This window comes from Medicago sativa, chromosome 7 (genome assembly GCF_051527215.1).
Source record: "Medicago sativa cultivar Bolivia chromosome 7, Bolivia_mono, whole genome shotgun sequence".
Lineage (NCBI taxonomy): Eukaryota > Viridiplantae > Streptophyta > Magnoliopsida > Fabales > Fabaceae > Medicago > Medicago sativa.
Window position 1 is genome coordinate 79249416 of NC_140755.1, and position 27943 is coordinate 79277358.

The 27943-nt window shown below is 35.9% G+C and overlaps 4 protein-coding genes across 5 annotated transcripts; 3 read left to right on the forward strand and 1 right to left on the reverse strand.

Annotated features, from left to right (window-relative positions):
- Nucleotides 1-1526: 1526 nt before the first annotated feature.
- On the forward strand, nucleotides 1527-2841 carry LOC146908935 (uncharacterized). Its single transcript, XM_085729975.1, has one exon. The coding sequence runs from the start codon at nucleotides 1672-1674 to the stop codon at nucleotides 2608-2610; it is 939 nt and encodes a 312-aa protein (XP_085586101.1). The 5' UTR covers nucleotides 1527-1671; the 3' UTR covers nucleotides 2611-2841.
- A 3948-nt stretch (nucleotides 2842-6789) lies between these two features.
- Nucleotides 6790-7595, forward strand: LOC146908936 (uncharacterized). Its single transcript, XM_085729719.1, has 2 exons — nucleotides 6790-7243; nucleotides 7561-7595. Exons 1-2 carry the CDS (start codon nucleotides 6790-6792, stop codon nucleotides 7593-7595), a joined length of 489 nt encoding a protein of 162 aa, XP_085585845.1.
- A 7507-nt stretch (nucleotides 7596-15102) lies between these two features.
- LOC146908937 (uncharacterized) lies at nucleotides 15103-15987 on the reverse strand. The gene is made up of 2 exons (XM_085729313.1): nucleotides 15970-15987; nucleotides 15103-15858 (listed from the first exon to the last, which is right to left on the reverse strand). Exons 1-2 carry the CDS (start codon nucleotides 15985-15987, stop codon nucleotides 15103-15105), a joined length of 774 nt encoding a protein of 257 aa, XP_085585439.1.
- A 549-nt stretch (nucleotides 15988-16536) lies between these two features.
- Nucleotides 16537-27827, forward strand: MTR4 (RNA helicase, ATP-dependent, SK12/DOB1 protein). 2 transcript variants are annotated; one of them, XM_085729978.1, is made up of 15 exons: nucleotides 16537-16642; nucleotides 16736-17022; nucleotides 17117-17317; nucleotides 17991-18209; nucleotides 18324-18662; nucleotides 18759-18863; nucleotides 20186-20296; nucleotides 21896-22146; nucleotides 22631-22754; nucleotides 22952-23234; nucleotides 23329-23483; nucleotides 25585-25734; nucleotides 25817-26049; nucleotides 26534-26798; nucleotides 27231-27827. In XM_085729978.1, exons 2-15 carry the CDS (start codon nucleotides 16786-16788, stop codon nucleotides 27507-27509), a joined length of 2952 nt encoding a protein of 983 aa, XP_085586104.1. In that variant the 5' UTR covers nucleotides 16537-16642; nucleotides 16736-16785; the 3' UTR covers nucleotides 27510-27827. The 2 variants fall into 2 exon arrangements, with proteins under 2 accessions (XP_085586104.1, XP_085586103.1); XM_085729977.1 differs by having other exon boundaries at nucleotides 16537-17022.
- The last annotated feature ends 116 nt before the right edge of the window (nucleotides 27828-27943 follow it).

The window sequence follows — 27943 nt, forward strand, 5'->3', positions numbered from 1 at the left end:
AGTGAGACTCATATATATTTCAGCCTATAGAAGAGTGAAATTTAGAGAAAATGTTAGAAACAAAATGGTTCTAGCGTCTCTTATACTCATATTAACAATTGAACTAGGTTTCACCTATTAAAAAAAATTGAACTAGTTTTCACGACTTCTCAATTTATTTTTTACTCTCTTTGTTGCACTCTTTTTTTATTAACAATCTGTTCTGTTGCACTCTTTATCTATATCTACAGACTTATGTGGATGTGATTTTTTATTTTGGTTTGGTAAAACATTTTTTATCAAATCCGAAACTTTCTCTATGAACCAACGTCTACTACCATAGATAATTAAAAAAAAAAAAAAAAGTCTATTCTCCCTTGAGTAAAAAACGGGTTAATTGTACTTGGTCTTTAGCCTATTACAGACGGAAGTTAATTATCTTACTTAACTAAAATAAAATGACAAAAATGTACATACATAGCTGCTGTAGTAAGCATGATTCATAAGAGCATCCACAATGGTAGTTCCCTAATAAGGACTCTTTAAATGAACCCCACGTGACACATCACTTATTTACTCCCTCCGTTTCAAAATGAGTGTCGCTTTAGCCAAAAAAATTTGTTTCAAAATGAATGTCGCTTTCAGTTTTCAATGCAATAATAACTTTTTCTTTTCAATTGTACCCTCCAATTAATAATCTGCACACTACTTCCAAAGCATTACTTTTAAAACTAACCAATAATTAATAAGGATAATTTGGTAAAATAATCATTCTCTTTCTTTTAATCATTGCATTTCTTAATATGTGTGTAAACACCTAAAACAACACTCATTTTGAAACAGAGGGAGTATAATTTTTTAATAAAAGTACATATTAAGGACTTAATGACTCTAATGGTAATACAGTAATAATGACTTCAGTGAAAAGTATTTAAATATGTCTCACTATCTTTATATTATTAAACAAAAATAATTTATCTATTACTCATTTTTACAAGTGGGACCAAGTAGTACACATTTTATTACTCTTTTATGCAAGTGGGATCAAGTAGTACACATTTTATTGCTTTTTTAAACGTAGGACCCGTTAATTACCCATGAGAGAGAGAGTCCTTATAGAGTTGTCTGTTCTTTAACGGAAACTCATTTTTTCTTCTTCCAATAAAGGATCCTTAACGAAGAGTGGTCCTTGTTAAGTAAGAACCCCCATTGGAGATGCTCTAATGTTCTAAATCCAATGCAATCCAATCCAGCATGTACCTTTCTTTATCTGTCTTGTTTCCAAACCTGTTTCTTTCTCCAGAACCCAAGTAAGTACTCCCTCCGGTCCTATATATAAGAAAAGATTCTTTTTTTAGATACATTGAATAATTAATGTATCTTGTTTACAATGAAGACTAGATACATTAATTATTAAATGTATCTAAAAAAAGAATCTTTTCTTATATATAGGACCGGAGGGAGTAGTAACTTTGACCCTCTCTCTTTCGCTCTCCTCTTTTTCTCACTCCAAATTTATTATAGATTCTACCATTACATTTCATTTCATTACTAGTAGTACCAAACCATCACTCACTTCCAACAAACTCTCTCTCTCTTAACAAACAAAACAAGACAAAGCAAACCTCAGATCTCTTTTCTCATGCTGATGCTGCTACTCAACAAAAAACACACGAAACGCCGTCGTATGAAATGAGGTGTAAGAAACATATTTCTGATTTCTCCAGCACCGTCGGCGTCTGCTCCACCTGTCTTAGAGAAAGACTCATACTCTTAATCCAAGCCCAATCCCAAACCCAAACCCAAGCCCAATTAACTAGACTCGCCTCACGCGCTTCCGATGAATGTTCTAGAAACTCCGAAACAGCCAATCATCTTCCACCACCGTTAATATTTCCGCGCTCCGTTTCACCTTACGTCTCTCGCCGTAAATCTGATTACGCCACCGTTGGTGACCGTCGTGAAAGACTGTTTTACAGCACTCCGCAGTTAGGTCCGACGTTTTACGCAGGTGATTGTAACGTGAATTCCAACTCCAGGTCGTTGAAGAAGCGTTTGAGCAAGTTTTGGAAATTCTCGAATCTGTTTAGGACTAGATCGGAGAAATTTCAATCTGATCCGTCGTGTGAAGCGTCTTCATCGGATTCATCTTCGTGGTTTTCTTCAATTTTACCTGCGAGAAAGAAGAATCGCGATCGGACTGTGATGACGGAGGATTTTTCCGTCGGAGCACGACGGAGGCATCGTCACCGTCAATCTGATCGTGGAATGTCTCCGGTGAGAACAGAGGAGTTCGTTGATGAATGCGATCAGTGTCCGTCTGGAAGTGGTTACTCATCGGAATCTTCTCCGTGGTGGCGGAGAACGCCGTCGGTAAATGTTCCATCGGCGCGGCGTTCGAGGTTTGGACACGGGAAGAGCGCGTCAGGTTCGGGTATTTTTTGCATGAGTCCTTTGGTTCGGGCGAGTCCGAACCGGAGATGGAACCACAAGGGACTACCTCCGGAGATGACTGCGGCGGCGGACGTTAGAGCTGCAGCGGCGAAGCCACATCTCTCTGCCGCGGCGTCGTTTTGTGCGAACCGTTCAAGGAAGCTTGCAGATTTTGGAAGAGTCAACCATAACCGTTGATTTAGTTGACTTTTCTATGTGATACGGTGATTTGATTTTTCATTTTTCTTCCCATTTTCTTGATCGAAAACAAAATGGAGAATTTTAATTTATTTTTTTTGTGGTTTTGAATTCTATTATTTGTATACACTATACTACAGTGTTAATTATTACAAGATAAAACATAGTGGTTGTTTTCTTTTGTATTTTAATTTTACAATATAGTTAACATTCAATGTTGTGAATTTGCAATTTTGCATGTTTGATCTGGTCCTCTGGTTTAGACTATTCACATTTCTAGTATTTACTGGTCTTCTAAGTTGAATACCTTTAATAATTATTGTTGGAGTCATTTACATTTTTTTAATAAGCTTTAATCATTTATTGTTAACTTGCTTTCAAAGTAATTTTATACAAATAAATACGAATATATTAATTTGAATTGTACTTGAAATTAAAATACTCAATTAAAAGTGATTTATGAAATGAAAAAAAATAGTCAGTTAAACATAATTTATGATATTGTATATTGATATTCAATTAGAAGTTTAGGATTTGTTTTTCAGCTCTTTATTTAAAAAATAAAATAAAAGAGTTATCTGCTCAATGGAGTTCGATGGTAATAAGTGAGGGTTTGACATTGTAACTTTAAAGAGCAATGTTTAAAGCTCAAGTGTGAGTTGTAAAATGAGCATCAGTGTTTTAGTGTTTTTGTTGTTAATGATTATTTTCTCTTTTACGATTTCTTTGAAGAGTATATTGTATTAGTATAGATTGATTAATTGAATTTGTGCCAAAAAAAAATAGTCAATTCAATTTATTTAGTTAGTTTTATAGCTACTTGTATTAAGTCAAAAAAAAGCTACTTGTATTAAGTCAAAAGAGATAAAAATAGATAAAAAAAATGTCCAAGTGTTTAGAAGTTACTCCTATATTATTCAGTTGATTAAGTATTAATTAATCTCTATGTTTATGAGATTCTACTTTGGATGCAGAAAATCGGGAAGTTTAATCAAGATTAAACTTATAACGCTTCAGAGATTATAAAGACACCTATTTTAGGATTGTAAAGACAGTAAAACATCAACTTGATGTTTGGTCTGAATGGGGTTTTTCTCACGGGAGCTTGAATGGTGACATTTAATATTAAATCAATACAAAAAATATATTTGGTGAGATAGGTAAATATGCAAACAATGGATGATAATGATCCCACCGGAGTAAGATAGTGCAAATTGAAAATGAAGAATGATTATTATCAGAAAAAGTTGATCGAATTTGAGCATTGTTTCGTTGAGTTAGATCTTGGAGATTGGTATATGTAAATATTCTGACGCTCAAGTTAATAAGAAAACAAAAAATCACATGTTCTAGATAAAAAAAATGTGTACCTTGCATGTTGCATTTTTTATGAATCAATATGTTTATACTATCGAAGTCGTTGGGGAGTGATGGACGAAACATTCTGAACGGCGTCTTTAAGGTTTGGATTCAATAGCTATTGAAAGACGTTTCGAGCTATTGAGGCATTACGAGTCAGAGATGATCTAGAACATTGATCGTGTTGGATTGGATCCTTGTGAAAATAAACCTCGAGATAATGATGTCAAGTTTTTGGCCGGTCCAAAACAATTATTAATGAACAATCAATTACACTAGAGACATTTTACAAACTATTGGATGGTTCGAGTGGTAATTAATCCAAGTTCTTTTTTTTGAAGGAATTAATCCAAGTACTTAATAACATTGGCATTATTATTAGTTGATACTAAAAAAATGAGTAAATCTAATCTAAATTGGATTTAGTTTTAAAAAAAGAAAGATAGTGGTAAGGAGCATGATGAACGGGTGGTGCTCCCCACCCCCCACTTGAATAGGAAGTCAATAGGTATAATGGAAATGGTGGGTCATTGAATTTGAAATGAATGTTGAGTTTTTGTGTGTGGTGAATTGGAACACACAATATGTCACTTGCTACATCTCTCAAAGTGTTGGTATTGATCATGTGTGTGGGTCCGCACTATTTATGCACTTCCTGCGCCGCGTTTAATTCTTTGGCTACCTTTTCAAAACTTGGTTCAAACAGTGCATTACACTGTTTCAATAAATACCTTACGGGTGGGCTCAGCTCAGGTATATTAAAAAAGATCAGTGTCTTGATAAAAAAAAATTAATACGAAAGTTTTTATTGTGATGGTCGATGTTTGAACCTCAACCTTATATATATTATGCTCACGAGGACAGTTATACAAAAGTTTAAGTACAATTGTGCATAGTTTAAGAGGGGAAAAAACTGTGCGTTGAAAAAAATGTATAGGGCGTAATCATGTCGTTTTTATGATGATGAAAAACAAAATTTAATGTATTTATATGATAAAAAACTCAATTAACCATTTTTAATAATTTAATATCATCAAATATTTATATACTAACCGTTATCATAAATATAAAATGCAAGATGTTGATTTATAACTGATAAATGTGGTATTTGAAGTTCTAACGGATTGAAGGATTAAAGTCAACGGTATGTGGAGATGATATTTGATTCACAAAAAAATAAATATGAATAGTATTAATTAAATTTGAAATAATTAACCAACATTAGATTAAAAACGACATACATTTTGAGATAACATTATTTACAAATGTGACAATCATAATAATACAAAAGAAGTATATGCGCATATTTCTTTCTTGTTGATAAAATAAGAGCACAGCTATTTAAACATCACAAATCTGACACTATATATCAACATCGTTTAAAGTAACATTTAAACCCTATTTTTAAGGGCGGGTTTCACTTTACCTAATTATAAGTAAAGCAATAAATATAAAATACAAAATTGTTGGACAAAAAACTCTATTTTTTTCATTTTTAATACAAGTTAAGTTGAAGGGTAAATATGTAATTCATGATTCAATGCTATGTTTTTTATATCACGACTCTTCTTCTCCAAGTTGAAGTGATTGTTTGGTTCCGTGTTGGAACACTCTTAAGATGCGTTTGGAACGGTCCAGTTTGGTTTGACTCCAAAGTTTTACGTGTGTGTGTTAGTTATAAAATCTTCGTTTATTTAGTAATTCTCACATTACCATAAAATATAACGGTATAATTGTTAAACTACTTACTCCTTGTATCATTAGGTAACTTGCAGAGCAAGTTACCAACATTAGATAACTTGGAGAGCAAGTTTCCTTGTGATTCCATAGAACCTTATTATGTACTAGCTTTACTAGATCCAAAAGTTAGTTACAAGTTTGTTAGGTTCATGAACTGTTATAAATAGCTCTGTTGTAATAGTTCACACTCTCAATTGAATGAAATCATTTTTTTCTCTCATTTTCTCTCTTTCTTCTTCAACAAGTTTTAGCTTTCTCTGTGTTTTCACCATGGAAATGGTGAAGTTCAAGATGGTATCAGAGCTCCTCTGAGCTCTGTTGCGCATCGTCTCTTTCTTTCTCTTTTCCTTCCGGTTAGTTTTCTGCTTCTTCTCCGATGGTGCGTGGCAACGCCGGTAACATCATTGTGAATGGTGGCGTTCATGGAGGTGCAGTTAATCCTCCGATTCTCGATCCGTCTCAACAACCTGGTAACGTCTATTACGTTCACGCTTCCGATGGTCCTTCCTCTGTTGCTATCACTCCGGTATTGAACAATTCGAATTATCATTCTTGGGCGCGTTCAATGCGAAGAGCTTTGGGAGGAAAGAACAAATTTGATTTTGTGGATGGATCAATTCCAGTTCCTACGGAATTTGATCCAAGTTTCAAGGCATGGAATCGTTGCAACATGCTTGTTCATTCGTGGATCATGAACTCTGTTGAAGAATCAATTGCGCAGAGTATTGTGTTTCTTGAGAATGCAGTGGATGTTTGGAACGAACTCAAAGAAAGGTTGTTGAGACGGATTTCTGGTAACGTCTATTACGGCCATATTACATTCGCATTTCTGAATTACAGTGTGAAATCTTTGGATTGAAACAAGATTCACGCTCTGTTTCTGAGTTCTTCACTGCTTTGAAGGTTTTATGGGAAGAGCTTGAAGCTTATCTTCCAACACCGGTTTGTGCATGTCCTCATCGTTGTACTTGTAATACTGGTGTGCTCAATGCTAAGCATCAACATGAGATTACGCGTTTTATTCGTTTTCTTACTGGCCTTAATGATCAATTTGATCTTGTGCGTTCCCAAATTCTGTTGATGAACCCTTTACCAACTCTCAACAAGATTTTCTCAATGGTGTTACAGCATGAAAGGCAGTTTAGAGTCTCTGTTCCTGCTGATGAATCTAAGATTCTCATTAATGCAGTGAATTTTCCTAAGTCCCAAGGAAGAGGACGTGGTTATGGAGGTTCTTCATCCACTTCTGGTGCAAAACGTGTGTGTTCATTCTGTGGAAGAAGCAACCACACAGTTGATACTTGTTATAGGAAACATGGTTTTCCTCCAAATTTTGGCAAGAACTCTGCCACTGCTAATAATTCTTCCCTTGAAGTGCATGAAGAAAGGGAGGATCTGGATGATTCAAAGAGTTGCAAATGGAGTGATTATTTTGGTATCACAAAGGAGCAATATGAACAGCTGGTTAATCTTCTTCAAACTCAGCAGAGTTCTTCTAGCAAGGTGAACCATGTCACTAATCATGTGACTTCAGGTATATCCAGACTCTCATATGCTTTGAATCAATCCAGTTTTGGTTCATGGATAGTTGATTCAGGTGCAAGTGACCACATATGGTCATCTATTAGAGTGTTTGATTCTTATCAATCAATTAAACCTGTTCATATCAAGCTACCAAATGGTAATATGGCCATAGCAAAATTCTCTAGCACAGTTCAGTTTTCTCCAGGACTGATTGCCAAGAATGTGCTATATGTTGCTGAGTTCAAATTGAATTTACTATCTGTACCTAAACTATGTGTTGATAGTGACTACATAGTAACTTTTGATAATGATAAATGTTTAATACAGGAAAGGAGGAACTTGAAGATGGTTGGTTTGGCTGATTTGATAGAGGGATTGTACTTCCTTGCCACACAATCTTCATCAACCAAGCCTCAACCTGTCATAGCCTCTTCTCAAACCATTTTGCAAAGTTCTTCTTTTCTGCCTCAAGAAGCCTTATGGCATTTCAAATTAGGTCATTTGTCCAATAATAGGTTACTTAGTTTGAAACAATCCTTTCCTTGTATTAAGATTGATGAAAATTCAGTCCGTGACATATGTCACTACTCTAGACATAGAAAATTACCTTTTCAACTCAGTGTAAATAAAGCAAGCAAATGCTATGAAATGTTTCGTTTTGACATATGGGGTCCTGTTTCTATTCAGTCTGTTCATGGTTATAAATATTTCATTACTGCTCTTGATGACTATAGTCGTTTAACCTGGACTATTCTTTGTAAATCCAAATCTGAAGTCCAAAATCATGTTAAAAACTTCATTGTCATGATAGAAAATCAGTTTAATTGCAAAGTTAAAACTATAAGGACAGATAATGGTCCTGAATTCATCATGCCTGATTTTTATTCTTCTAAAGGTGTTGAGCATCAAACAAGTTGTGTTGAGACTCCCCAACAAAATGGGAGAGTAGAAAGAAAACATCAACACATCTTGAATGTTGCTAGAGCACTACTTTTCCAGCCAAAATTACCCAAACAGTTTTGGTCTTATTCAGTTTTGCATGCAGTTTACATCATTAATAGAATTCCTACTCCTCTGCTGCAAAACAAATCCCCTTATTTTCTTAGATTTAATCAAAATCCTGATCCAAATGATTTTAAAGTCTTTGGTTGTCTTTGTTATGCCTCTACTCTTCAAAATCACAGAACAAAATTTGATTCTAGAGCCAAAAAGTCCCTTTTCTTAGGTTACAAGCAAGGTGTTAAAGGAGCAGTTCTCCTTGATCTTAACACCAAATGCATTTTTGTGTCTAGACATGTAACCTACCATGAACATATCCTTCCTTATACTAATCATAATCAGCCTTTTCAATGGCAATACTATTCAAATAACCCCATTTCTTCTGCCATTGAACCTGGACCTATTGAACCAATCAACAATATCAATCCTGACATTTATGAACCTGAAGTAACCCCTAACATAGAAGTTGATAATCATGATCCACTACCTACACATACTCCAACTAACCCTGATTCAACATCACTGAGAAAGTCAACCAGAACCACACAAAAGCCTACCCATTTGTCAGATTATGTGTGCAATTCCTCTAAAGAAGCAGTTGATTCATCATCTTCAGGTATACTTTATCCTATTAACCATTTTCATTCACTCAATAGTTTGTCTCCCTCTCTTCAGAAGTTTGCATTGGCTATTACAAATACTTTTGAACCTGCCAGTTACAATGAGGCCAGCAAATGTGACTGTTGGGTTAAACCTATGGACTCTGAACTTAAAGCTTTGGAACACAATAAAACTTGGATTTTTGTGAATCCTCCACCCAATGTCAAACCTATTGGAAGCAAATGGGTGTATAAAGTGAAGCATAAGGCAGATGGGAGTATAGAAAGGTACAAAGCAAGATTGGTAGCAAAGGGTTATAATCAAGTTGAGGGGCTTGATTTTTTTGATACTTTTTCACCTGTGGCCAACATTACCACTGTCAGAACTCTTCTTGCTATAGCATCCATTAATTCATGGCATTTACATCAATTGGATGTAAATAATGCCTTCCTACATGGAGATTTATCTGAAGATGTTTATATGTCTGTCCCTCAAGGTGTTGTCAGTCCTAAACCAAATCAAGTGTGTAAACTGCTGAAATCCCTCTATGGTTTGAAACAAGCAAGCAGGAAGTGGTATGAAAAATTGACTGGTTTTTTACTTAGTCAATGTAACGCCCGTCTTAATTATTTGATTATTTAAAAAATATATTTATATATATGATTTAAGTGATTTTCATGATTGATATGTGTGAATTTTATGATTCATAAAGTTGAGTGGTTTATATGATTTATAAATTAATTATGTGGGTATATGATGTTGTGAAGTTGTTATGTTGTTATGACTTATTTTATTATTAAATAAAATAAGATATGAGAAAGAAAATAAAAATATTAGAATTTGGGCTGTGTTGTGAGGAGAGTAAGTTAAGTGGTGAGAAGAGTAATACAAGTATTATAAATAGAAGGTTTAGGTTGTGAGAATTAGTTTACAACGTACGTGAAACGTTTTTGGAGAAAAAGGGAGAAAAGTCAGAAAGAGAGAAGAACCAAGGGAGGGCTGCGATTCTGCTATTACCAGGTAAGGGTGAGACTAATTTTCAATATTATTAAGGGTATAATTCTATAGGATGAATTTAGCATGATTAGGTTAAGTTTTGGTGAGAATTGAGAATTAGGTTTAAGATCAATTTTGATGATTGAATCATGAACATATGTTAGATTGATGCAAAATTAGTATACAGACCTTAGATATTACTCAAGATGATAATTAGATGCTATTTGGATGAAAGAATCATGAAGTTAGGTGAAAAGTTATGATTTTTAGGTTTCTGGCCGTACTGACATTCATCGCTCGCATCTGCGAGCAACGACACTCGCAACTGCGAGCTAGAACCCAGAGCTCGCAACTGCGAGCAATGCAACTCGCAACTGCGAGTGACCTGTAAGCTCGCCATTGCGAGCAGAATAACTCGCCACTGCGAGTAAGGACTTAGGAACTCAGAATGCACGCTTTGCTCGCAATTGCGAGCAAAGTTACTCGCCACTGCGAGTTAGGCTGATAGTTGCCCAAAATTGTCCCGATGCGATCCTTTTCGCACGTGTAGTCTTGAGTTGACCTTAGAAGTAAGTAAGAGAGCTGTTTAGGATACTTTCATAAGCTCCAAAAGTTTGTTCAGGTGACTGAGATTAGTAGTGTTGTTGCATGAATGTTATAATGATACTTTATGATACTTATGTTGATGTAAATCATTCCTTAGATGATGTTAACGCATTCAAGTGTTATTAACTGTTGTATCTTGTTGCTGTTCTCTGCTATTGACTGTTAGTGTCTTGAAGTTGCATGAGTCGGTCTATGTTGTTGGAATTTAAGAAGTTGTCCATGATTATGAGTCGTATGAGTTGTTCATGTTGTTGTCTAAGTTGTTGGAAGTTTGAGTTCATTGCATACTCATTAAAGTTGGGGGCTTTAGGCCCGGCAGCCTTTGTGCTCATTAAAGTTGGGGGCTTTAGGCCCGGCAGCCCTTGTGCTCATTAAAGTTGGGGGTTTTAGGCCCGGCAGCCCTTGTGCTCATTAAAGTTGGGGGCTTTAGGCCCGGCAGCCTTTGTGCTCACACGTTGAAGAGCCTATTATGCTCATTTTTGTAGTTGATTGGTACCACATGCATTTGCATATCAAGAAGTTTCATGATGGTTTAAGCTGTTAAGTTGTTGAGTTGATAGAGTTTGATGGTCAAAGATGAGTTGTGTCGTCAAGTTGAGTGTTAAGTTGATTATGATTTGAGATGAAAATTAGTAATAGTATTTGATGATTGTATTTGTTATGAAATGAAAAATATGCTAAGTGTTAATTGTTGAGATGTTATTAATGTTTAACTTGTTAAATGCATTTTTATTGGATTATATGCTTAATGTATTGATTATGAAATCTTACCCCTTCTGCGTATATGTTGCCTCGACCGTGGGTAATGTGCAGGTAATAAAGATTAGAGGCGTTCGTGAGTGGACTCCTCACTTGGTGTCTAGGTGCTCTGATACGTAACGGGATGGGGGCTTGCTTTTACTTCTATTCCTTACGTGTCTCTTTTATGAACTAATTTATGAGATTTTCCAATAAGGCCTGCGTGCCAAGACTTTTAAATGTTGAATTATTTTCCGCTGCAACAGTTTTAAGATTTTCATGATGTTGAATTTGAAGGATAATTATTATTATCCATTTTATGATTTAAATGAAGTATGTGACATTCCGTTTGTGATCAAAATACTCTGATTTATGATGAAATTTTAAAGTTGGGAAAACGGGGTGTTACAGTCAAGGGTATAAACAGTCTGCTTCTGATCATTCCCTCTTCACTCTGCATTCAGACTCTATGTTCACTGCATTGTTAGTTTATGTAGATGATGTTATAGTAGCAGGGAACTCTTTAACTGAGATTCATAAAATTAAACACACACTTGACACAGAGTTTAAGATCAAGGACCTTGGTCAGCTTAAATATTTTCTTGGCATAGAGGTGGCACATTCTAAAACTGGAATCAGTATTTGCCAAAGAAAATATTGTCTTGATCTTATTCATGACACTGGATTACTTGGTTCAAAACCAGTATCAACACCACTTGATCCATCTATTAAACTACATCAGGACACTTCAAAGGCATATGATGATATTCTCAGCTACAGAAGACTTGTGGGAAAACTCTTGTACCTTACCACAACCAGACCAGATATAGCTTTTGTGACTCAACAATTGAGTCAATTCCTGTCAGCTCCAACCATTACTCATTATGAAACAGCTTGTAGGGTTGTCAAATATCTCAAGGGAACTCCTGGTCAAGGTCTGTTATTCAGAAGAGATTCCACTTTACAACTGCTTGGTTTTACAGATGCAGATTGGGCAGGGTGTCCTGATACAAGAAGATCAACCTCTGGCTATTGCTTCTTCCTTGGATCCTCACTTATTTCATGGAGAGCTAAGAAACAACAAACAGTTTCCAGAAGCTCATCAGAGGCTGAGTACAGAGCCCTTTCATTTGCCAGTTGTGAATTGCAGTGGCTTCTTTATTTGTTGAAAGATTTGGGAGTATCTTGCATCAAGTCACCAGTGTTGTATTGTGACAATCAAAGTGCTATTCACATAGCTGGGAATCCTGTGTTTCATGAAAGAACAAAGCATTTGGAGATAGACTGTCATTTTGTTAGAGAAAGATTGCAGCAGGGTCTCTTCAAATTGCTTCCTATCAAATCCCAATTACAACTTGCAGACTTCTTCACAAAGCCATTGCCACCTAAAAGCTTCCAGTCCTTCATTCCCAAGCTTAACATGCTAGATATTTACCATGCTAAGCTTGAGGGAGGGTGTTAAACTACTTACTCCTTGTATCATTAAGTAACGTGCAAAGCAAGTTACCAACATTAGATAACTTGGAGAGCAAGTTTCCTTGTGATTCCATAGAACCTTATTATGTACTAGCTTTACTAGATCCAAAAGTTAGTTACAAGTTTGTTAGGTTCATGAACTGTTATAAATAGCTCTGTTGTAATAGTTCACACTCTCAATTGAATGAAATCATTTTTTTCTCTCATTTTCTCTCTTTCTTCTTCAACAAGTTTTAGCTTTCTTTGTGTTTTCACCATAGAAATGGTGAAGTTCAAGAATAATATCTTGATATATTTATTTTGGCACGTTTTCTCATTTTTATGGGATGATTTAGTATATAACCTTTTATTAAAAATGTCTTTACTTTTTAATGACATTATAAAATTGAAGGAGGGTAAAAAATCTGGTCTATTATGTCATAATTATCTAAGTCTTTATTATTTCAACAAGACTCCTAACATGTTGAACTTGCTTCAATTTCCTAAATCATTTGAAATAATCTTAACTTTTTATTTACTTGTACCCATACAGAAATAGCGGACACGAGTTTTGCTCCAAATGTTAAAATATAGTAATTCAAACTTTCCTAGTCTTTGTTGTGGCCAAGATTATTTGTTTATTTATTTAGGAGAGAATAAAAATTGCCTTGGATTTAAATCCTCAAACAAAAGCAACACAAGAAAGATCGACCATTAGAGGCACGTCAATAAAGTCTGAAACAAAATTATAAATTTTACAATCTCCAAATAAGGATAAATTATTCTTAGCTAATGCATTTGTTACTTGATTTCACCTCTCGCAAAATATGTTTTAACAATTGTTTCCATAGTTTTTGATATGAGATGAATTGCTCTTATTAGAAGAAAATCACCATGCTTTATGTTGCACCTAACCTTGATTAACTTGGCAGATACTAACAAACATGCATCTCCTCGCACCGGTAAGAGCATCCACAATGGTAGTTCCCTAACAAGGACTCCTTAAATGGACCCCACGTGACACATCACTTATTTGTAATTTTTAAAAAAAAGTACCTATTAAGGACTCAATGACTCCAATGAAAAGTACTTAAATATGTCTCACTATCTTTACATTATTAAAAATAATAATTTACCTATTACTCCTTTTTACAAGTGGGACCAAATAGTCCACATTTTATTACTCATTTATGCAAGTGGGATCAAGTAGCACACATTTTATTACTTTTTTAAACGTGAGACCCGTTAGTTACTCAGGAGAGAGAGGATCCTTATATAGTTGCCCGTTCCTTAACGGGGACTCAATTTTTCTTCCTCCAATGGAGGGTCCTTAACGGGGAGTGGTCCTTGTTAAGTAACGGAGGACTATTAAGCCTGGTCCTTGTTAAGTAACGGGGGACTCAATATTGCCCGTTCCTTAATATTGTAAGTCCCCTTTTTTAATACTGCTGACAACCCTGGTCCTTCTACTAAAATCATAGAGTTTATTTGGTCTTCTCTTCAGTTGATATGATCAATATTAAGATGATGGTGCATCAAGAAAATCACCAAGCCATGCCTCTAATGGAGAAATCTTAAGAAACCACTATTGAGATTTTTAGAGTGGCTTTAGCTCTAATATTGATATTCGATCTTGCTTGTTTGCTGAATCCAGGGTTGCAACGAGGGGAATTGAGATCGTCAAAGATGAACATTGGAACTCTATTTGACTAGAATGCGATTCGAGACTAGTCGTGGAAGCTTTCTCCAATTGTTCTTATAGAATACACAAACATTGGGCCAATTGTCTACGCTTGTGTTTGGTTACCTAGTGGGCCACTGCTACCTCACGTTTGCAACTCATTTTCGCTGTGAATTTATAAAGCTACTATTTGTAGCTTGAAACCTGCTCTTTACCCAAACAGTAATGCTCATTCCCAAAGTAAATTACCTATTTACCCCTACGCATGTTAACATGCGCAAGTACAAACCTAACGTAACTTAAGTCACGTAGCGTGACTTAACTTACGCTAGTACAAAGTTTCACGTGAGTTAAGCTACGCTACGTGACTTAAGCCACGCAGCTGCTTGTGTACTTCAAAACACGCAACTCAACACACGCAACTTAACTCACGCTAGTACTAAAACTAGCGTGACTTAACTTGCGCTGTTGCTGGTGCACTGCTCGCAACAGAACAGACTGACAGTGGCACCAAAACAGCAGTGACACTAGCTACTGTTTTGTTCCTTCATTCCCTGTTTACAGTACATGTATTCATTGATTCAACCAAAACTCTTAATTTAGAGAACATGCATTCATTCAACGATAATTTAGAAATGCAATTTTAACGATAAAATGCAAATGTCATAAAGAGGCGCAACCGCGCAAATGTATATATCATACAACCAAAAAGTCGAGAAAATACTACAAATATATCCAAAAAAAGTCATAAAATGTAGTCCTAACACTACTGGTCCTAAAACGTAGTCCTAACACTAATGGTCCTCCTGTGGACTCCTAGACCTCCTCATCGAAACCGGATGCTGCTCAAACACACTATAGTCGGTACGGAGGCCCTCCAAAATGCCAAAGAATAGTGGATTAGAAACCACCTCTGGAATCCCCATCGCACGCTCCACTCTCTCTCTCATGCTGCCGATGACCTGCAATGGATCGGGAGGATGTCTGGCCCACTCCTGGTCAACAAGAATATCCTGGTAGACAGGTCTCGGCATGACAATATCAGGCTCTGGAGCAGGGTTGACGATGAGAGGATGGGACACACGGTAGAACCACCTCACGTACCTCTCTGTATGCTTCCAAGGCTCGTCGTCTGGGACCTGGCGACCCCTCCGCTGGTGGGGAACGACATGAAGAGCAAACTCAAAGAAGGCAGCAGCCACATCTGCTGCAGCAAAAGGCATAACATCAGTAGGAGGTCGGGGAACCCTCTGAACATATCCGTACTGCCTCAGCACCTGCTCCGACAAGTGACGCACCATCCTCTGACTGCCTGCCATGATCCATCCGGAGTACCAGCACACGTCATGAAAAGGCGTCACGTCTCGTCGGTGCTCGTACGGCCTCCAGGTGACATGGCAATGCTCCATCGAGTCCAACAAGCCTCTGAAGTGGTCAGCATGAGCAAACCCCCTTTGAGGTTTCCATCTACCCACATACGGGTCCTCCCGATCGTAATCTAAATATTTGGACCTCGGAACCACACGTCTGAAGTGAGCTATAACCCATCCCTGCAAACACAAAGAGACAAAATATATACATGTCATAACAAGCACATATACATTTATGTTTAACTTAAAAAAAGAGGAAAAAATATATTACCACAAGCAAGCTCATGTAACCACCAACTGAGCCAACATTTTCGTTTTTCAAAAGTTGAGAAATGGAGGAACGGAGGTTCTGTGTTGCTGATAACCAACTTAAGTTACGCTGCGCAACTTAAGTTACGCTGCGCAACTTAAGTTGCGTTACCGTTATAACTAACGCATGTTAACTTGCGTGGCGTAACTTAACATGCGTAAGGGCATTAATGTAATTTACTTTGGGAATGAGCATTACTGTTTGGGTAAAGAGCAGGATTCTTGTAGCTTCACTCTCAACCCTACTTTCTAAAGTAATTTTGCTTTTCACCAAACACACTACATCTTTGCTTTAATATGCATTTTCATGTTTCTCATATTCTTAAGGAAGGCAATCATTGTGTAGATAAGCTAACCAATTACAATCTTGATCATATTGGTAACAACATATATATTTTTTGACGTTACGAACATAATTTTTTTACAAGGAAAAGTTTTTTTTTTTTTTTCTTTCTTCCGGATCGGATCTGTAAATTGAGAGGATGATAAGCCCAATTGAAGAGGCCCATACAAAAGCATAATGCAATGCTGCCTGCCGCTTTAACCCTTGACAGCACAAAATTGAAGCCGCACTGCACTGCCGGAGTAAGGAAGGAAGGAAGGAAGGCTTCCAATTTTGTGTTGCACTGCCGGAGTAACCAACGCATTCGGAAAAGTTATTTTCGTTTTTAACCTATTTTTCTGATTTTTCTTCCCCCTCTCCTCGTGCTATAGCCGCTAACACAGCTTCTTCGTATTCATCATTCAGAGAAAAAGAGTATACATTCATTCTCAACTTCGTTCTTATATTAACAAAGGATGGGATCCTTAAAGAGGAAATCGCCACCGGGAGAAGAAGAACCATCACCTTCCTCCCAACAACTACTACACGACTGTGTTCACGATGTCTCATATCCACATGGCTACGTTCACCCTCCACCTTCTTCTTCATCATCTTCATCTCCCAATAAAGAACCTGCAAAGACCTTCCCTTTCACACTCGACCCCTTTCAATCTCAAGCTATTAACTGTCTCGAAAACTCAGAATCCGTTATGGTATACAACTGACACCTTCATTTCTATATATTTTTTTAATTATTTTTCATTATTGCAAATATTGAATTTTGATGATTTTGAGTTAATTTTTTAGGTGTCTGCACATACTTCGGCTGGGAAAACTGTTGTGGCTTTATATGCAATTGCTATGTCTCTTCGAAACAAACAGCGTGTTATTTACACTTCACCTATTAAAGCACTTAGTAATCAGAAGTATAGAGAATTTAAAGAAGAATTTTCTGATGTTGGTTTGATGACTGGTGATGTTACTATTGATCCTAATGCCTCTTGCTTGGTATGCTACTACCCTAACCTTTTTAAATGTGTTTTTCGAGAATGAATTTGTTCTTACATTACATTGGCTTTTTTTAGTTTATCTATATAAGTAGTTGTGACTTGTAATATCGATTCGGAGAGCTTATGAGTTTTGACATGTCCATATAAGCTCTTCAGGATAGCTTACGAAAACATCTTATTATAGTTTACATGGAAACAATTTTAGGGAGGTAATGGAAACATCTAAGGATATGTCTATAAATTGTTTTCACCTTATTTTTAAAAGCTCTCCAGGATGGCTTATGAAAAACGCTCATAACTTGTATCAAAATTAGCTTATATGATGACTGATAAGGCTTGATTGTTTTGTTTATCGTAGTATATTGTTTACAAAGTTCAAAAGGCAACACTAACTAATTTTGTCAAGAATACCATGAACTATTTATTGCAGAGAGAAATAGGTCGAATGAGATAAAAAATATTTAAGGGTGTTGCAGGAAAAAGACATTAATTCCATCAAAAGTATCAAGATTTATTTGTTTTCTTGGTTCGTGTAAATAACCTTAAAACAACAACTAAAAAAGAATGTACAAAGTATATACTGCCCAAATACACACTCATCTCTATACTGGTTAGTCTTACACATGAAACTTAGATATGTATAAATAAACATTTACATTTATTCATTTTAGGTCATGACTACAGAAATCTGGCGTAGTATGCAATACAAAGGGTCTGAGGTCACCAGGGAGGTGGCTTGGATTATTTTTGATGAGGTGCATTACATGCGTGATCGCGAAAGAGGTGTGGTTTGGGAAGAGAGCATTGTTATGTCGCCAAAGAATGCCCGTTTTGTCTTCCTATCTGCCACTGTCCCTAATGCCAAAGAATTTGCTGATTGGGTGGCAAAGGTTATTTAATCTTAACTTGATTTTATAGAATCTCTATTTATTTGTATTTTTTTGATTCATTTTTGTGAATGTGGGGATGCTTGCTGGTGGTCTTATGATTTGGGTTGATTGCAGGTACACCAACAACCTTGTCATATTGTTTATACGGATTACCGACCAACTCCCCTTCAACATTATATATTTCCTTCCGGAAGTGAGGGTCTGTACTTAGTTGTGGATGAAAAGGGAAAATTCCGTGAAGACAGCTTTCAGAAAGCTTTGAATGCTCTTATTCCCGCTGCTGATGGTGATAGGAAAAAAGAAAACGCTAAGTGGCAAAAAGGTTTGGTGCTGGGCAAGGCTGCTGAAGAAAGCGACATATTCAAGATGGTGAAAATGATCATTCAACGTCAATACGATCCTGTGATACTTTTCAGCTTTAGCAAGAGGGAGTGTGAATTTCTTGCAATGCAGGTAAGTTCTAATTGATGTTCATTGTTAAAAGAATATTTTCTCATTCTTCCATGTGTGGTGACACTTTGTATTTGATGTCGTTTATGATTTCTGCAGATGGCCAAAATGGATCTTAATGGGGATATAGAGAAGGACAACATAGAAAAAATATTTTGGTGTGCTATGGATATGCTTTCAGATGATGATAAGAAGCTTCCTCAGGCAAGTCACTTAATAAACTGTGGTGTTTTCCGCCTATGGGACACATTTCCCATGCCTCACGCATATCTCTGGTTTTCAACACACTTCAAACTCTTCAACAAACTATATAAAGCTTCTTGTTGATTTAAAAATCAATTATTAATTTAAAAAAGCACTCGGTCATAAACCGGATTCAATTTTCTCTTGTCAGTTTCATCACGCCCTAAAATTTATGAAAACAAGGATTCCTTAGAACTAGTAGATTTCTGATTTATTCATTGGATTTGCGGATCTAGATTAAGCATTTATTCGTCTGAATTCATGAATTTTAATTTTGGTTTCCCTATGGCGCGTTGGTCGTGTTTGTTTTTAAATTTCCATATATTGTGTGAGATTGGGAAGGGCAGGGACGGAACTAGAAAAAGTTACTGAGGGGGGCAAAAACAAAAACAATTGGGTAATTTCTATTGTAACAAAGATGGTAAGAGTGCAATTGCGGCGTATGAAAATGACACAATCTCATGCTATGGGGTGACACACATGATGCTTTTATTTTGTTATATGATTTTTCTAAGATGAGTTATTTGTTTATAAGCAAAAAAATATTATTAATAGGAGTATGCAATGCAACCCTGTACAATCAAATAGCAAAGATTTAAGAACTCAATGGATTACCAAACTAATTGAAAAATTGATAACCTAAACTCATTCGTTCCATCATAATAAACCACCCCCAAAAGAGCATCTTTTTATGAGAAATCACATTGTCACAATCAACAATTGCTTGAAAGACATAGGATTTTGTTTAAATTTGAGTATTTTTTTTTGTAGTTATATTTTATTCAACCTAGTTAACTAATAATATCATCACCTTTTTAAATTTTTCTAAAAACTGCAGCAAGTTAAATATTAATTAATATTAAGAAGAATTCCAAAAAGAATATTAATATTAAGGATGAAATAGCATGCTGCAAAGGTTAGGGCGATTACAAAATATTACTCGAGGACCACATAGCAAATTGTGTGCAGGTTCTAAAACGAAAGTGGGTCACGTGTGCTTTTTCACATGGTTCTTAATTAATTTAGGGTGGTGAAACCTGTTTCATATACATGTGGTTCAAGTATTACATGATACATGACGGTGGCAATATCCCCAAATCATGTATACTTGGCTCCGTCCCTTGGGAAGGGAATCCTTAGTCCTTACTGCATTCTTAAATATTTTCATTTTTCCTTTTTTAACTTTTTCTGTTTTGGAATTGGAGAATGTATTATTCTGTAGTTGTGCTTTCCTCTATAAATAAATTGTAACCATGATGGGTTTCTATTGATTTTTTTTTCAGGTTTCAAACATGCTGCCCTTGCTCAAACGTGGAATAGGAGTACATCACTCTGGTTTACTCCCAATTCTAAAGGAAGTGATCGAGATCTTGTTTCAAGAAGGTCTAATCAAGGTTAGTGAACAAAAATCATGAGATACAATACTTCATCTATATTTTTCAAGAAGGTCTAATGACCTATCTTCTTTCAATGCATAAACTATTTTGGTTAATTTGACTGTAATATTGTGTAAAGTATTGCATTATCAGCATGACTGTATGCCGGCAAAGGAGTTCAATATTTAAGGCTTGTTTCTAGCAATCGAGTAACAATTTTTTGGATGGGTTTGCATGCTATTATATGCCAGTGTGTGTTGAGAGAGAGAGAAACGAACAGATAAATTGTTGAGCCAAAATGGTTCCAAAATGCAACAAAGCTAGGATTAGAAATTTAGAGTCAGATAGACCATGATTCATGAACTACATGGATAACTGTCTGTAGAAGACGTTTTAGTCCAGGAAAAGCCTTTCCCTCCTTCCAAAACATGATATGCCATATGAGAACCATCAACCGGAACTAAAGAAGATGTAGCATATACCTTAGAAATCAACTTCCTGGGATTATTAGTAAGAGTTGCTAGCATGATATGCCATATGAGAACCATCAACCGGAACTAAAGATGTAGCATATACCTTAGAAATCAACTTCCTGGGATTATTAGTAAGAGTTGCTAGATTTGCTGATTTTGCCTTAGTCATGACCGTCTAGACCATTCTCACTTTGAATTACCTATGCCAAAATTTAATACTACTGTAAAGGGAAATGTCATTGTCCTTTTGTTGTTGCTATGACAATTGTTTCTCGACACCAAACTACAATGACCCCATTCCACCTCATTCTTATTATGCCAGCAACGTAGGTCGTGACTAATGAATTAGAACGGAAACGTAGTAATAGGCTACTGGGAAAACAGTTTTAGTGGCGTAATCAAATGGATATTGATGTTTAAGTTTTCCAAGTGATTAAAGTCTTGGAATCATATTATCCTAAAATTTTGTTTAGGGATAACCTTTCAGTAGTACAAGTTAGGAAATGCCACTGCGTACTACAAAGTCTTGTTGCTTTAAAATATCATCTCAAATATATTATTATAATTCTTAGAAATTGTGGTTGGGCCTAACTTAACCCCACAAAACCGATTTGTGAGGTGAGGATTGCCCCCACTTAGAAACACTTATTCATGCCATCTCTCAACCGATGTGACACTCTTTAACACACCCCCTCACGCCCAACACTATTGGGCTTAGTGCGTGGATATAAATTGTGGGTGGCCTAATAGCGGAAACCTGATAGTAGGTGGCCCAACGAATCTTGGAGGAGGCTCTGATACCATCTTAGAAATTGTGGTCAGGACTAAGTCAACCCCAGAAAACCGGCTTGTGAGGCGAGGATTGCCTCCACTTATAAACACTTGTTTAGGCCATCTCTCAACCGATGTGGGACTCTTTTACAATAATATATTAATATTTAATATATTTACTAGGTAGGGGTTCCCCATTTCTCTTTTTTGCTCAGTAATTTTGTTCTTAACTTTTGGCATACCGAGATCACTATTGTATTTAACAAGTATATATTCATATCTGCTTTTATGTTTGTATTGGTATTGACATAATAAACATTCCTTGTTTGACAAAGTTATTAAATTTTTCAACCACTGAACTATTTTCTTTCAGTGTTTGTTTGCTACAGAGACCTTCAGCATTGGTTTGAATATGCCTGCAAAAACCGTTGTTTTTACAAATGTCCGGAAATTTGATGGGGACAAGTTTAGGTGGATAACCAGTGGAGAATATATACAAATGAGTGGTCGTGCTGGTCGACGAGGTATTGATGACCGGGGAGTATGTATCCTCATGGTTGATGAGAAGATGGAGCCTTCTACTGCTAAAAATATGGTTAAAGGGGCAGCTGATAGTTTAAACAGGTAAATTGTTGGTTATATTGAAGAATTATATAGCACACAAGATTCTGCCTAAGAATGAGTGATTTGTCCATTTTTCTTGAAATGCCCAATTTTTCCAAAGCCTTTTTGATGGAATTGTTCTTGGTGTTCTTGAATAGACACTTCACATTTGGCCGAGAGCCTGTTGTGAGAGTTCCCTAGTTGTGTACTTACTCGAACTCTAACCCAATTAATGTAGTTTTTTATTGGGAATTTGAAAATCAGACACGTGATAGCAATGGTGATGTGACTTGTGAGTTATGACATAATAAGTGATGCCATGGCAGAGAATTCTAAATTTGATGCATGAACACAGACAAAGCCAAGGATGGTTTCTTATCTTTGTTAACCTTTTGATATTATGATCTTCATTTACCACAAGAAACTTGTTTACTATTTTTAATGTTGTAGCTTTTATAAATGATCTGCTGCCTTTTTCTTATGTATATGCTTTCTTGCATTTCAGTGCCTTTCATTTAAGCTACAACATGATTTTGAACCAAATGCGCTGTGAAGATGGTGATCCGGAAAATTTACTCCGAAATTCTTTTTTTCAGTTTCAAGCTGATCGAGCCATTCCTGATCTTGAGGTTTGTTAAAATTTATGAAGTCTTTTTGTGTAGTGTATAGCTTGATGAGGTTTAAATTTATGAAGGCTTCAATACAGTCTCTCTAAAATTTTAAAGTACTCTTTATTCATTTGAATTTTTTCTTTTCGACTGTGGGTTTAAAATACTTCTTGTAGAGTAAGACATTTATTAGTTTTTCTTAATAATTGTGTATCCAGAAACAAATAAAGACTCTTGAAGAAGAGAGGGAATCAATTGTTATTGACGAAGAAGACAGTTTGAAGGATTATTACAATCTTCTGGAGCAACATAGAAGTTTGAATAAAGAGGTTCATGACATTGTGATATCTCCAAGACACTGTTTACCTTATTTACAGCCTGGGAGGCTCGTTTCTCTCCAATGCACTTCTAGTGAGGAAGATCTTGTCCCCATTTTTATTGAGGATCAGTTGACATGGGGGCTGATCATTAATTTTGAAAGGATTAAGGGTGTTTCTGAAGGTGAGATTTTTCAATGGCTTGTGATTTATATTTTTACTTTTGTACATTAAAATTTTAATTTTCTTGTTCTAAAGTAATCAAAAAAACATTTCAGATGATGCAAGCATAAAGCCGGAAGATGCATCTTACAAAGTTGATATTCTTACAAGATGTGTGGTGACGAAAGATAAACTTGGAAAAAAATCTGTTGAGATTGTTCCTCTAAAAGAACGTGGAGAACCTATTGTGGTTTCAATTCCTATATCTCAGGTAAAGCCTTTTATAAATAACATGAAGTTTCCAAATCTTTGTTGTGTGTATTAGTTGTGAGTGAAAAACAAGAAGGTTGTACTTGAGAGATGGAAAATGGAAGAAACATGAGGCATAGAGATCATAACATTTCATCAATTACATGGGTCAGAATACCATTCACCCTTGTGACTGTCACAGCTGAAACCACAATTTGCACTCTTTTATGACGAGAAAAGTGCTTAAAGTCCGAGCGTTTCAATTCAAAAAATGATCTTATAACTCTATTACCAAAACTGGGGATGGATTTTATACCCTGCTCATAGAAATATGTACAGCCTGTTTCTCAACCCATAGAACTTCCGTAATTGATTAATAGAACTTTTTTTTTGGTGAAACAATTGAATAGAACTGAGCCCATACTAGATAAAGAGGAAGTACGAGTTATTTTTGTGCGTCTGACAAGCGAGGCACTGGACTTCTATTGGTGGAGAGTAGGAGTATGAGAAAGCAAGGGAGTTATTCAGTTAGCGGCCATTTTGGCTTAGAGTGAATTTCTGGAGGAGTGTCTGGCTCTGAAAGAGGGAGTGGTCCTTCTCTCTGTTGTCAAAGCGGAAATGCGGCGCGGCCACCCCAAAAATTGATGCGGCGTGGGGTTCGGTGACGCGGACACTAATATATTTAATATTAAAATACTATACTGTTGAAAAAAAAAATACTAAAATACCTTAAACATTACTTAAAATTCATGAAGTATTCCTAATTTCAAATAAAAGTCACAAGTCTTGAGCAAAACATAAAACATACTTGCAAAAAATACTAATAAAATTCAAGGAAACCAACACTTTAAGCCTCTAAAGCTTAAAGTAACAAAAGTGAAAAACATTAACAATTAACAAGTTCATCCTCCCAATTAACAAATTAACGACTAACAAATGAACAAATTCTGAAATCAAGAGATGAAGAGAGGAGAACAAATATGGGTTCTGCGATCAAAAGATGATGAGATGAGAAGAGGAGAGATGGGTTCGGCGATCAAGAGATGATGAGATGAGAAGAGATGGATTTTTTTTGTTTGTATGATGAAGAAGTTGTGTTTGCGGCTGTGTATATGGTTCTGATGGAGAAGAGTAATAGTTAGGGATTGAAAATTGCAAAAATGACCTTTAAAACGGTTTTAAGTGAAAAGCGCCCGCTTTATACCCGCAATCACGCCCGCTTTAGCCGCTTTCTCCAAACGCTCCGCATTGGAGCGCTGCGTCGCGTTTTGCTGTTTTTGGCTGCTTCGCGCCGCGATCGCGCCGCGTTCGGCCGCTATTGACAACAGAGGTCCTTCTACACTGTACTGCTTACTGAGCATGTTCTCCTTTTCCCCCGTAATTTAGAAACCCTTCTTTATTACTCCCTCCGTCCATAATAAGTGAGCCATTTGCAAAAAAAAATTGTCCCACAAAAATTGATCCATTTCACTTTTCAATACAATATTAATTACTTTTTTCCAATTATAACTCTAATTAATACCACTTTCATCACTCCCAACCCAATTCAATATATTCTACTTTATATTTATGATAATGGAGAATGCACCAATACTTGACAAGACACTCAAAACCATTTATCTCTCTCTTTCACTTATACACTTTTTCTTAATATGTGTGAAATGAACAAAAGGCTCACTTATAATGGGACGAAGGGAGTATTAATTTCTAACCCTGTAAATGTAGTTTTTAGTTTTTAAATGTTCTTTTATGATATTATGCTACTTAAATTATTAGACTGGATGATTCCAAGAAAATTGCTACCGTATAATAAAAACCAATACTAGGAAGAAGAATACGATGCTCAACACAATCAATACACTGTCTACTTATGCACATGCATTTGTGTGAATGCACGGCACATGCATGGATGATCATGGGTTCTTGTGTTTGTTTGCTGTTGCATTGAATAACTTATCTAGGATTTAAATTCAATAGTTGGAATTTGATATTAAATAAAACTTCTATCCAATTCATTGTTGAAATGTTGGTTTTGATGGAATTGTATGTTTATAGCTGTTTTTGTTCAAAAGGTTAATGGAATAACTAATGATTAGTGTATAATTTTTTATTTTTCTTTGTAGGTTAATGCAATTAGCAGCCTGCGTCTATACATACCAAAGGATCTTTTGCCGTTGGAAGCTCGAGAAAACACACTGAAAAAAGTTATGGAAACTCTTTCTAGATTTAGTGAGAAGGGATTGCCACTTCTAGATCCTGAAGAAGACATGAAGGTGTGGTGCTTATCCATTCATTTTCCTCATTTTTATTATTTCCCAATTATACTATCATTATCTAGATTTCTACATTTTTCAGATACAAAGTAGCTCATACAAAAAAGCATCCCGTAGAATAGAGGCTTTGGAGAGACTATTTGAAAAGCATGAAATTGCGAAGTCGCCGCTTATAAAGCAAAAGTTAAAAGTTTTTCAGAGGAAGCTAGAGCTGACTGCAAAAATTAAGTCCATTAAGAAAACATTAAGATCATCTACTACTTTAGCATTCAAGGATGAGCTCAAAGCAAGAAAGAGGGTTCTTCGGAGGCTAGGGTAATGAAAATTGTGAAGTATTTGTGTTATTTTCCTTAATCCTTTCATTTTTTGTTTTGCTGCAAGACCTTGAAGTTTTGACATCGAGTATCTGCTCAAGTTATGCACTATGCTGAGTTATACTTTAAGTTTATATTTGCCGACTGCCAAGTCCCAAATGGATTTAATTTCCTATCGCCTGTGAAGCACAAACATTGGACACAACACGGACACCGATAATAATTTGAGAAAATGACATATTTCGGTGAAATGATATGTGTCGGCCTATGAAGCACAGACACGGACACGACACAGACACTGACACGCCGACACCGCTAATAATTTGAGAAAATCACATAATTCAGTGTAATTATGTCAGTGGCGTGTTGGTGTCGTGCTTCATAGATGTCCAAATCCAAATTATGGTTGTATAATTTTATTTTAATGGTTTATAAATGCCTCTTTCTATCAAAGTGATATTCACTTGAGATCGTCTCGAATGCAGATATGCTACAAGTGACAATGTGGTCGACTTGAAAGGGAAGGTTGCTTGTGAAATTAGTAGTGCAGATGAACTTACCTTAACAGAACTAATGTTCAATGGTGTCTTCAAGGACATAAAGGTGGAAGAGATGATTTCTCTCCTATCTTGTTTTGTCTGGCGAGAAAAAATCAACGATGCTGCCAAACCTCGAGAAGAACTTGATCTGCTCTATGCACAATTACAAGATACTGCTCGGAGAGTTGCCCAGCTTCAGCTTGAATGCAAGGTAATTACTGAATTCCAATTCGTCACATTACTAGCATTTAACTGCACATTTGAAGACTTTATTTTCAGTTTTATTTGGTAATTCTGCTCAAATTAGTATATTAGCTAAACATTCGAAAAATTTCATTACAACATCAATTTTGAAAACTGATGAACTGAAACTTATTATTGTTCCAATTACAAGAATTTATTGCTTTTCCAAAGCAAATATATTATTCATCAACTGATTTTGAGTTGGATCCTTAGCTTTTCATTTCACAATAACAATTCTATATTTATCCTTATCTTCGTTGGTGTCCAATCAACGATTCCATGCATTGAATATTGTAGATTTGGCCTACTCACAACATTTTCAGCTTAAAATTTCTTCACATCCGCAGTTGTAAAATGCTCTAACAAGTTATTTCTTCATCTCATTTTTTACCACAAGCAGGTGCAAATTGATGTTGAAACTTTTGTGAAGTCATTTAGGCCTGATATTATGGAGGTTGTGTATGCTTGGGCGAAAGGTTCAAAGTTCTATGAGATCATGGAGATTACACAAGTTTTTGAAGGTAGCTTGATTAGATCAATTAGAAGACTTGAGGAAGTTCTTCAGCAGCTAATAGAAGCAGCTAAGTCAATTGGAGAAATTGAGCTTGAGGCAAAGTTTGAAGAGGCAGTGTCCAAAATCAAGAGGGACATCGTCTTTGCAGCATCCTTATATTTGTAGTTCCTTCTAGAAACTGTGCAATTCCATAGATTTCATGGTTGGAAGGATAGTGTACTACTTGATATCGAACTTGTTTTTCACCTTTTTTTTGAACTTAGCTTAGAAACATACAAAATCAGTGTATTGGATAATGTAAACTACTCAACTTTTTGCAGCGTCGAAGATAGTTTGTTAGACGTACATTACATGGCAAGCATGCAAATCACTAGCCGTTTCCAAAATTTTATAAATAGCCGAAAGCTCTGTACTAAGGACTACTTGATCTTCTATAAATCACTTCTATATGATAGGATCGTCGAATATCTGGATGTTAGTACACATTCTTTGTTATTTCAATTTAGTTTCTTATACATTACAATTCATGTCATTTTCATTTTCGAATGTATATTTTACTTAGTTTACAAGTTTTTTTTTTTTCTTTCGCCAAAGTTCTT

Bases quoted from the DNA above. Each gene is read 5' to 3' on its own strand.
- LOC146908935 (XM_085729975.1), top strand. From the start codon at position 1,672: ATGAGGTGTAAGAAACATATTTCTGATTTCTCCAGCACCGTCGGCGTC.
- LOC146908936 (XM_085729719.1), top strand. From the start codon at position 6,790: ATGAACCCTTTACCAACTCTCAACAAGATTTTCTCAATGGTGTTACAG. The intron at 7,244-7,560 runs GTATATCCAGAC...TGTTTAATACAG, and splicing joins CACTAATCATGTGACTTCAG to GAAAGGAGGAACTTGAAGAT.
- MTR4 (XM_085729977.1), top strand. From the start codon at position 16,786: ATGGGATCCTTAAAGAGGAAATCGCCACCGGGAGAAGAAGAACCATCA. The intron at 17,023-17,116 runs GTATACAACTGA...TTAATTTTTTAG, and splicing joins AAAACTCAGAATCCGTTATG to GTGTCTGCACATACTTCGGC. The intron at 23,235-23,328 runs GTGAGATTTTTC...AAAACATTTCAG, and splicing joins GATTAAGGGTGTTTCTGAAG to ATGATGCAAGCATAAAGCCG.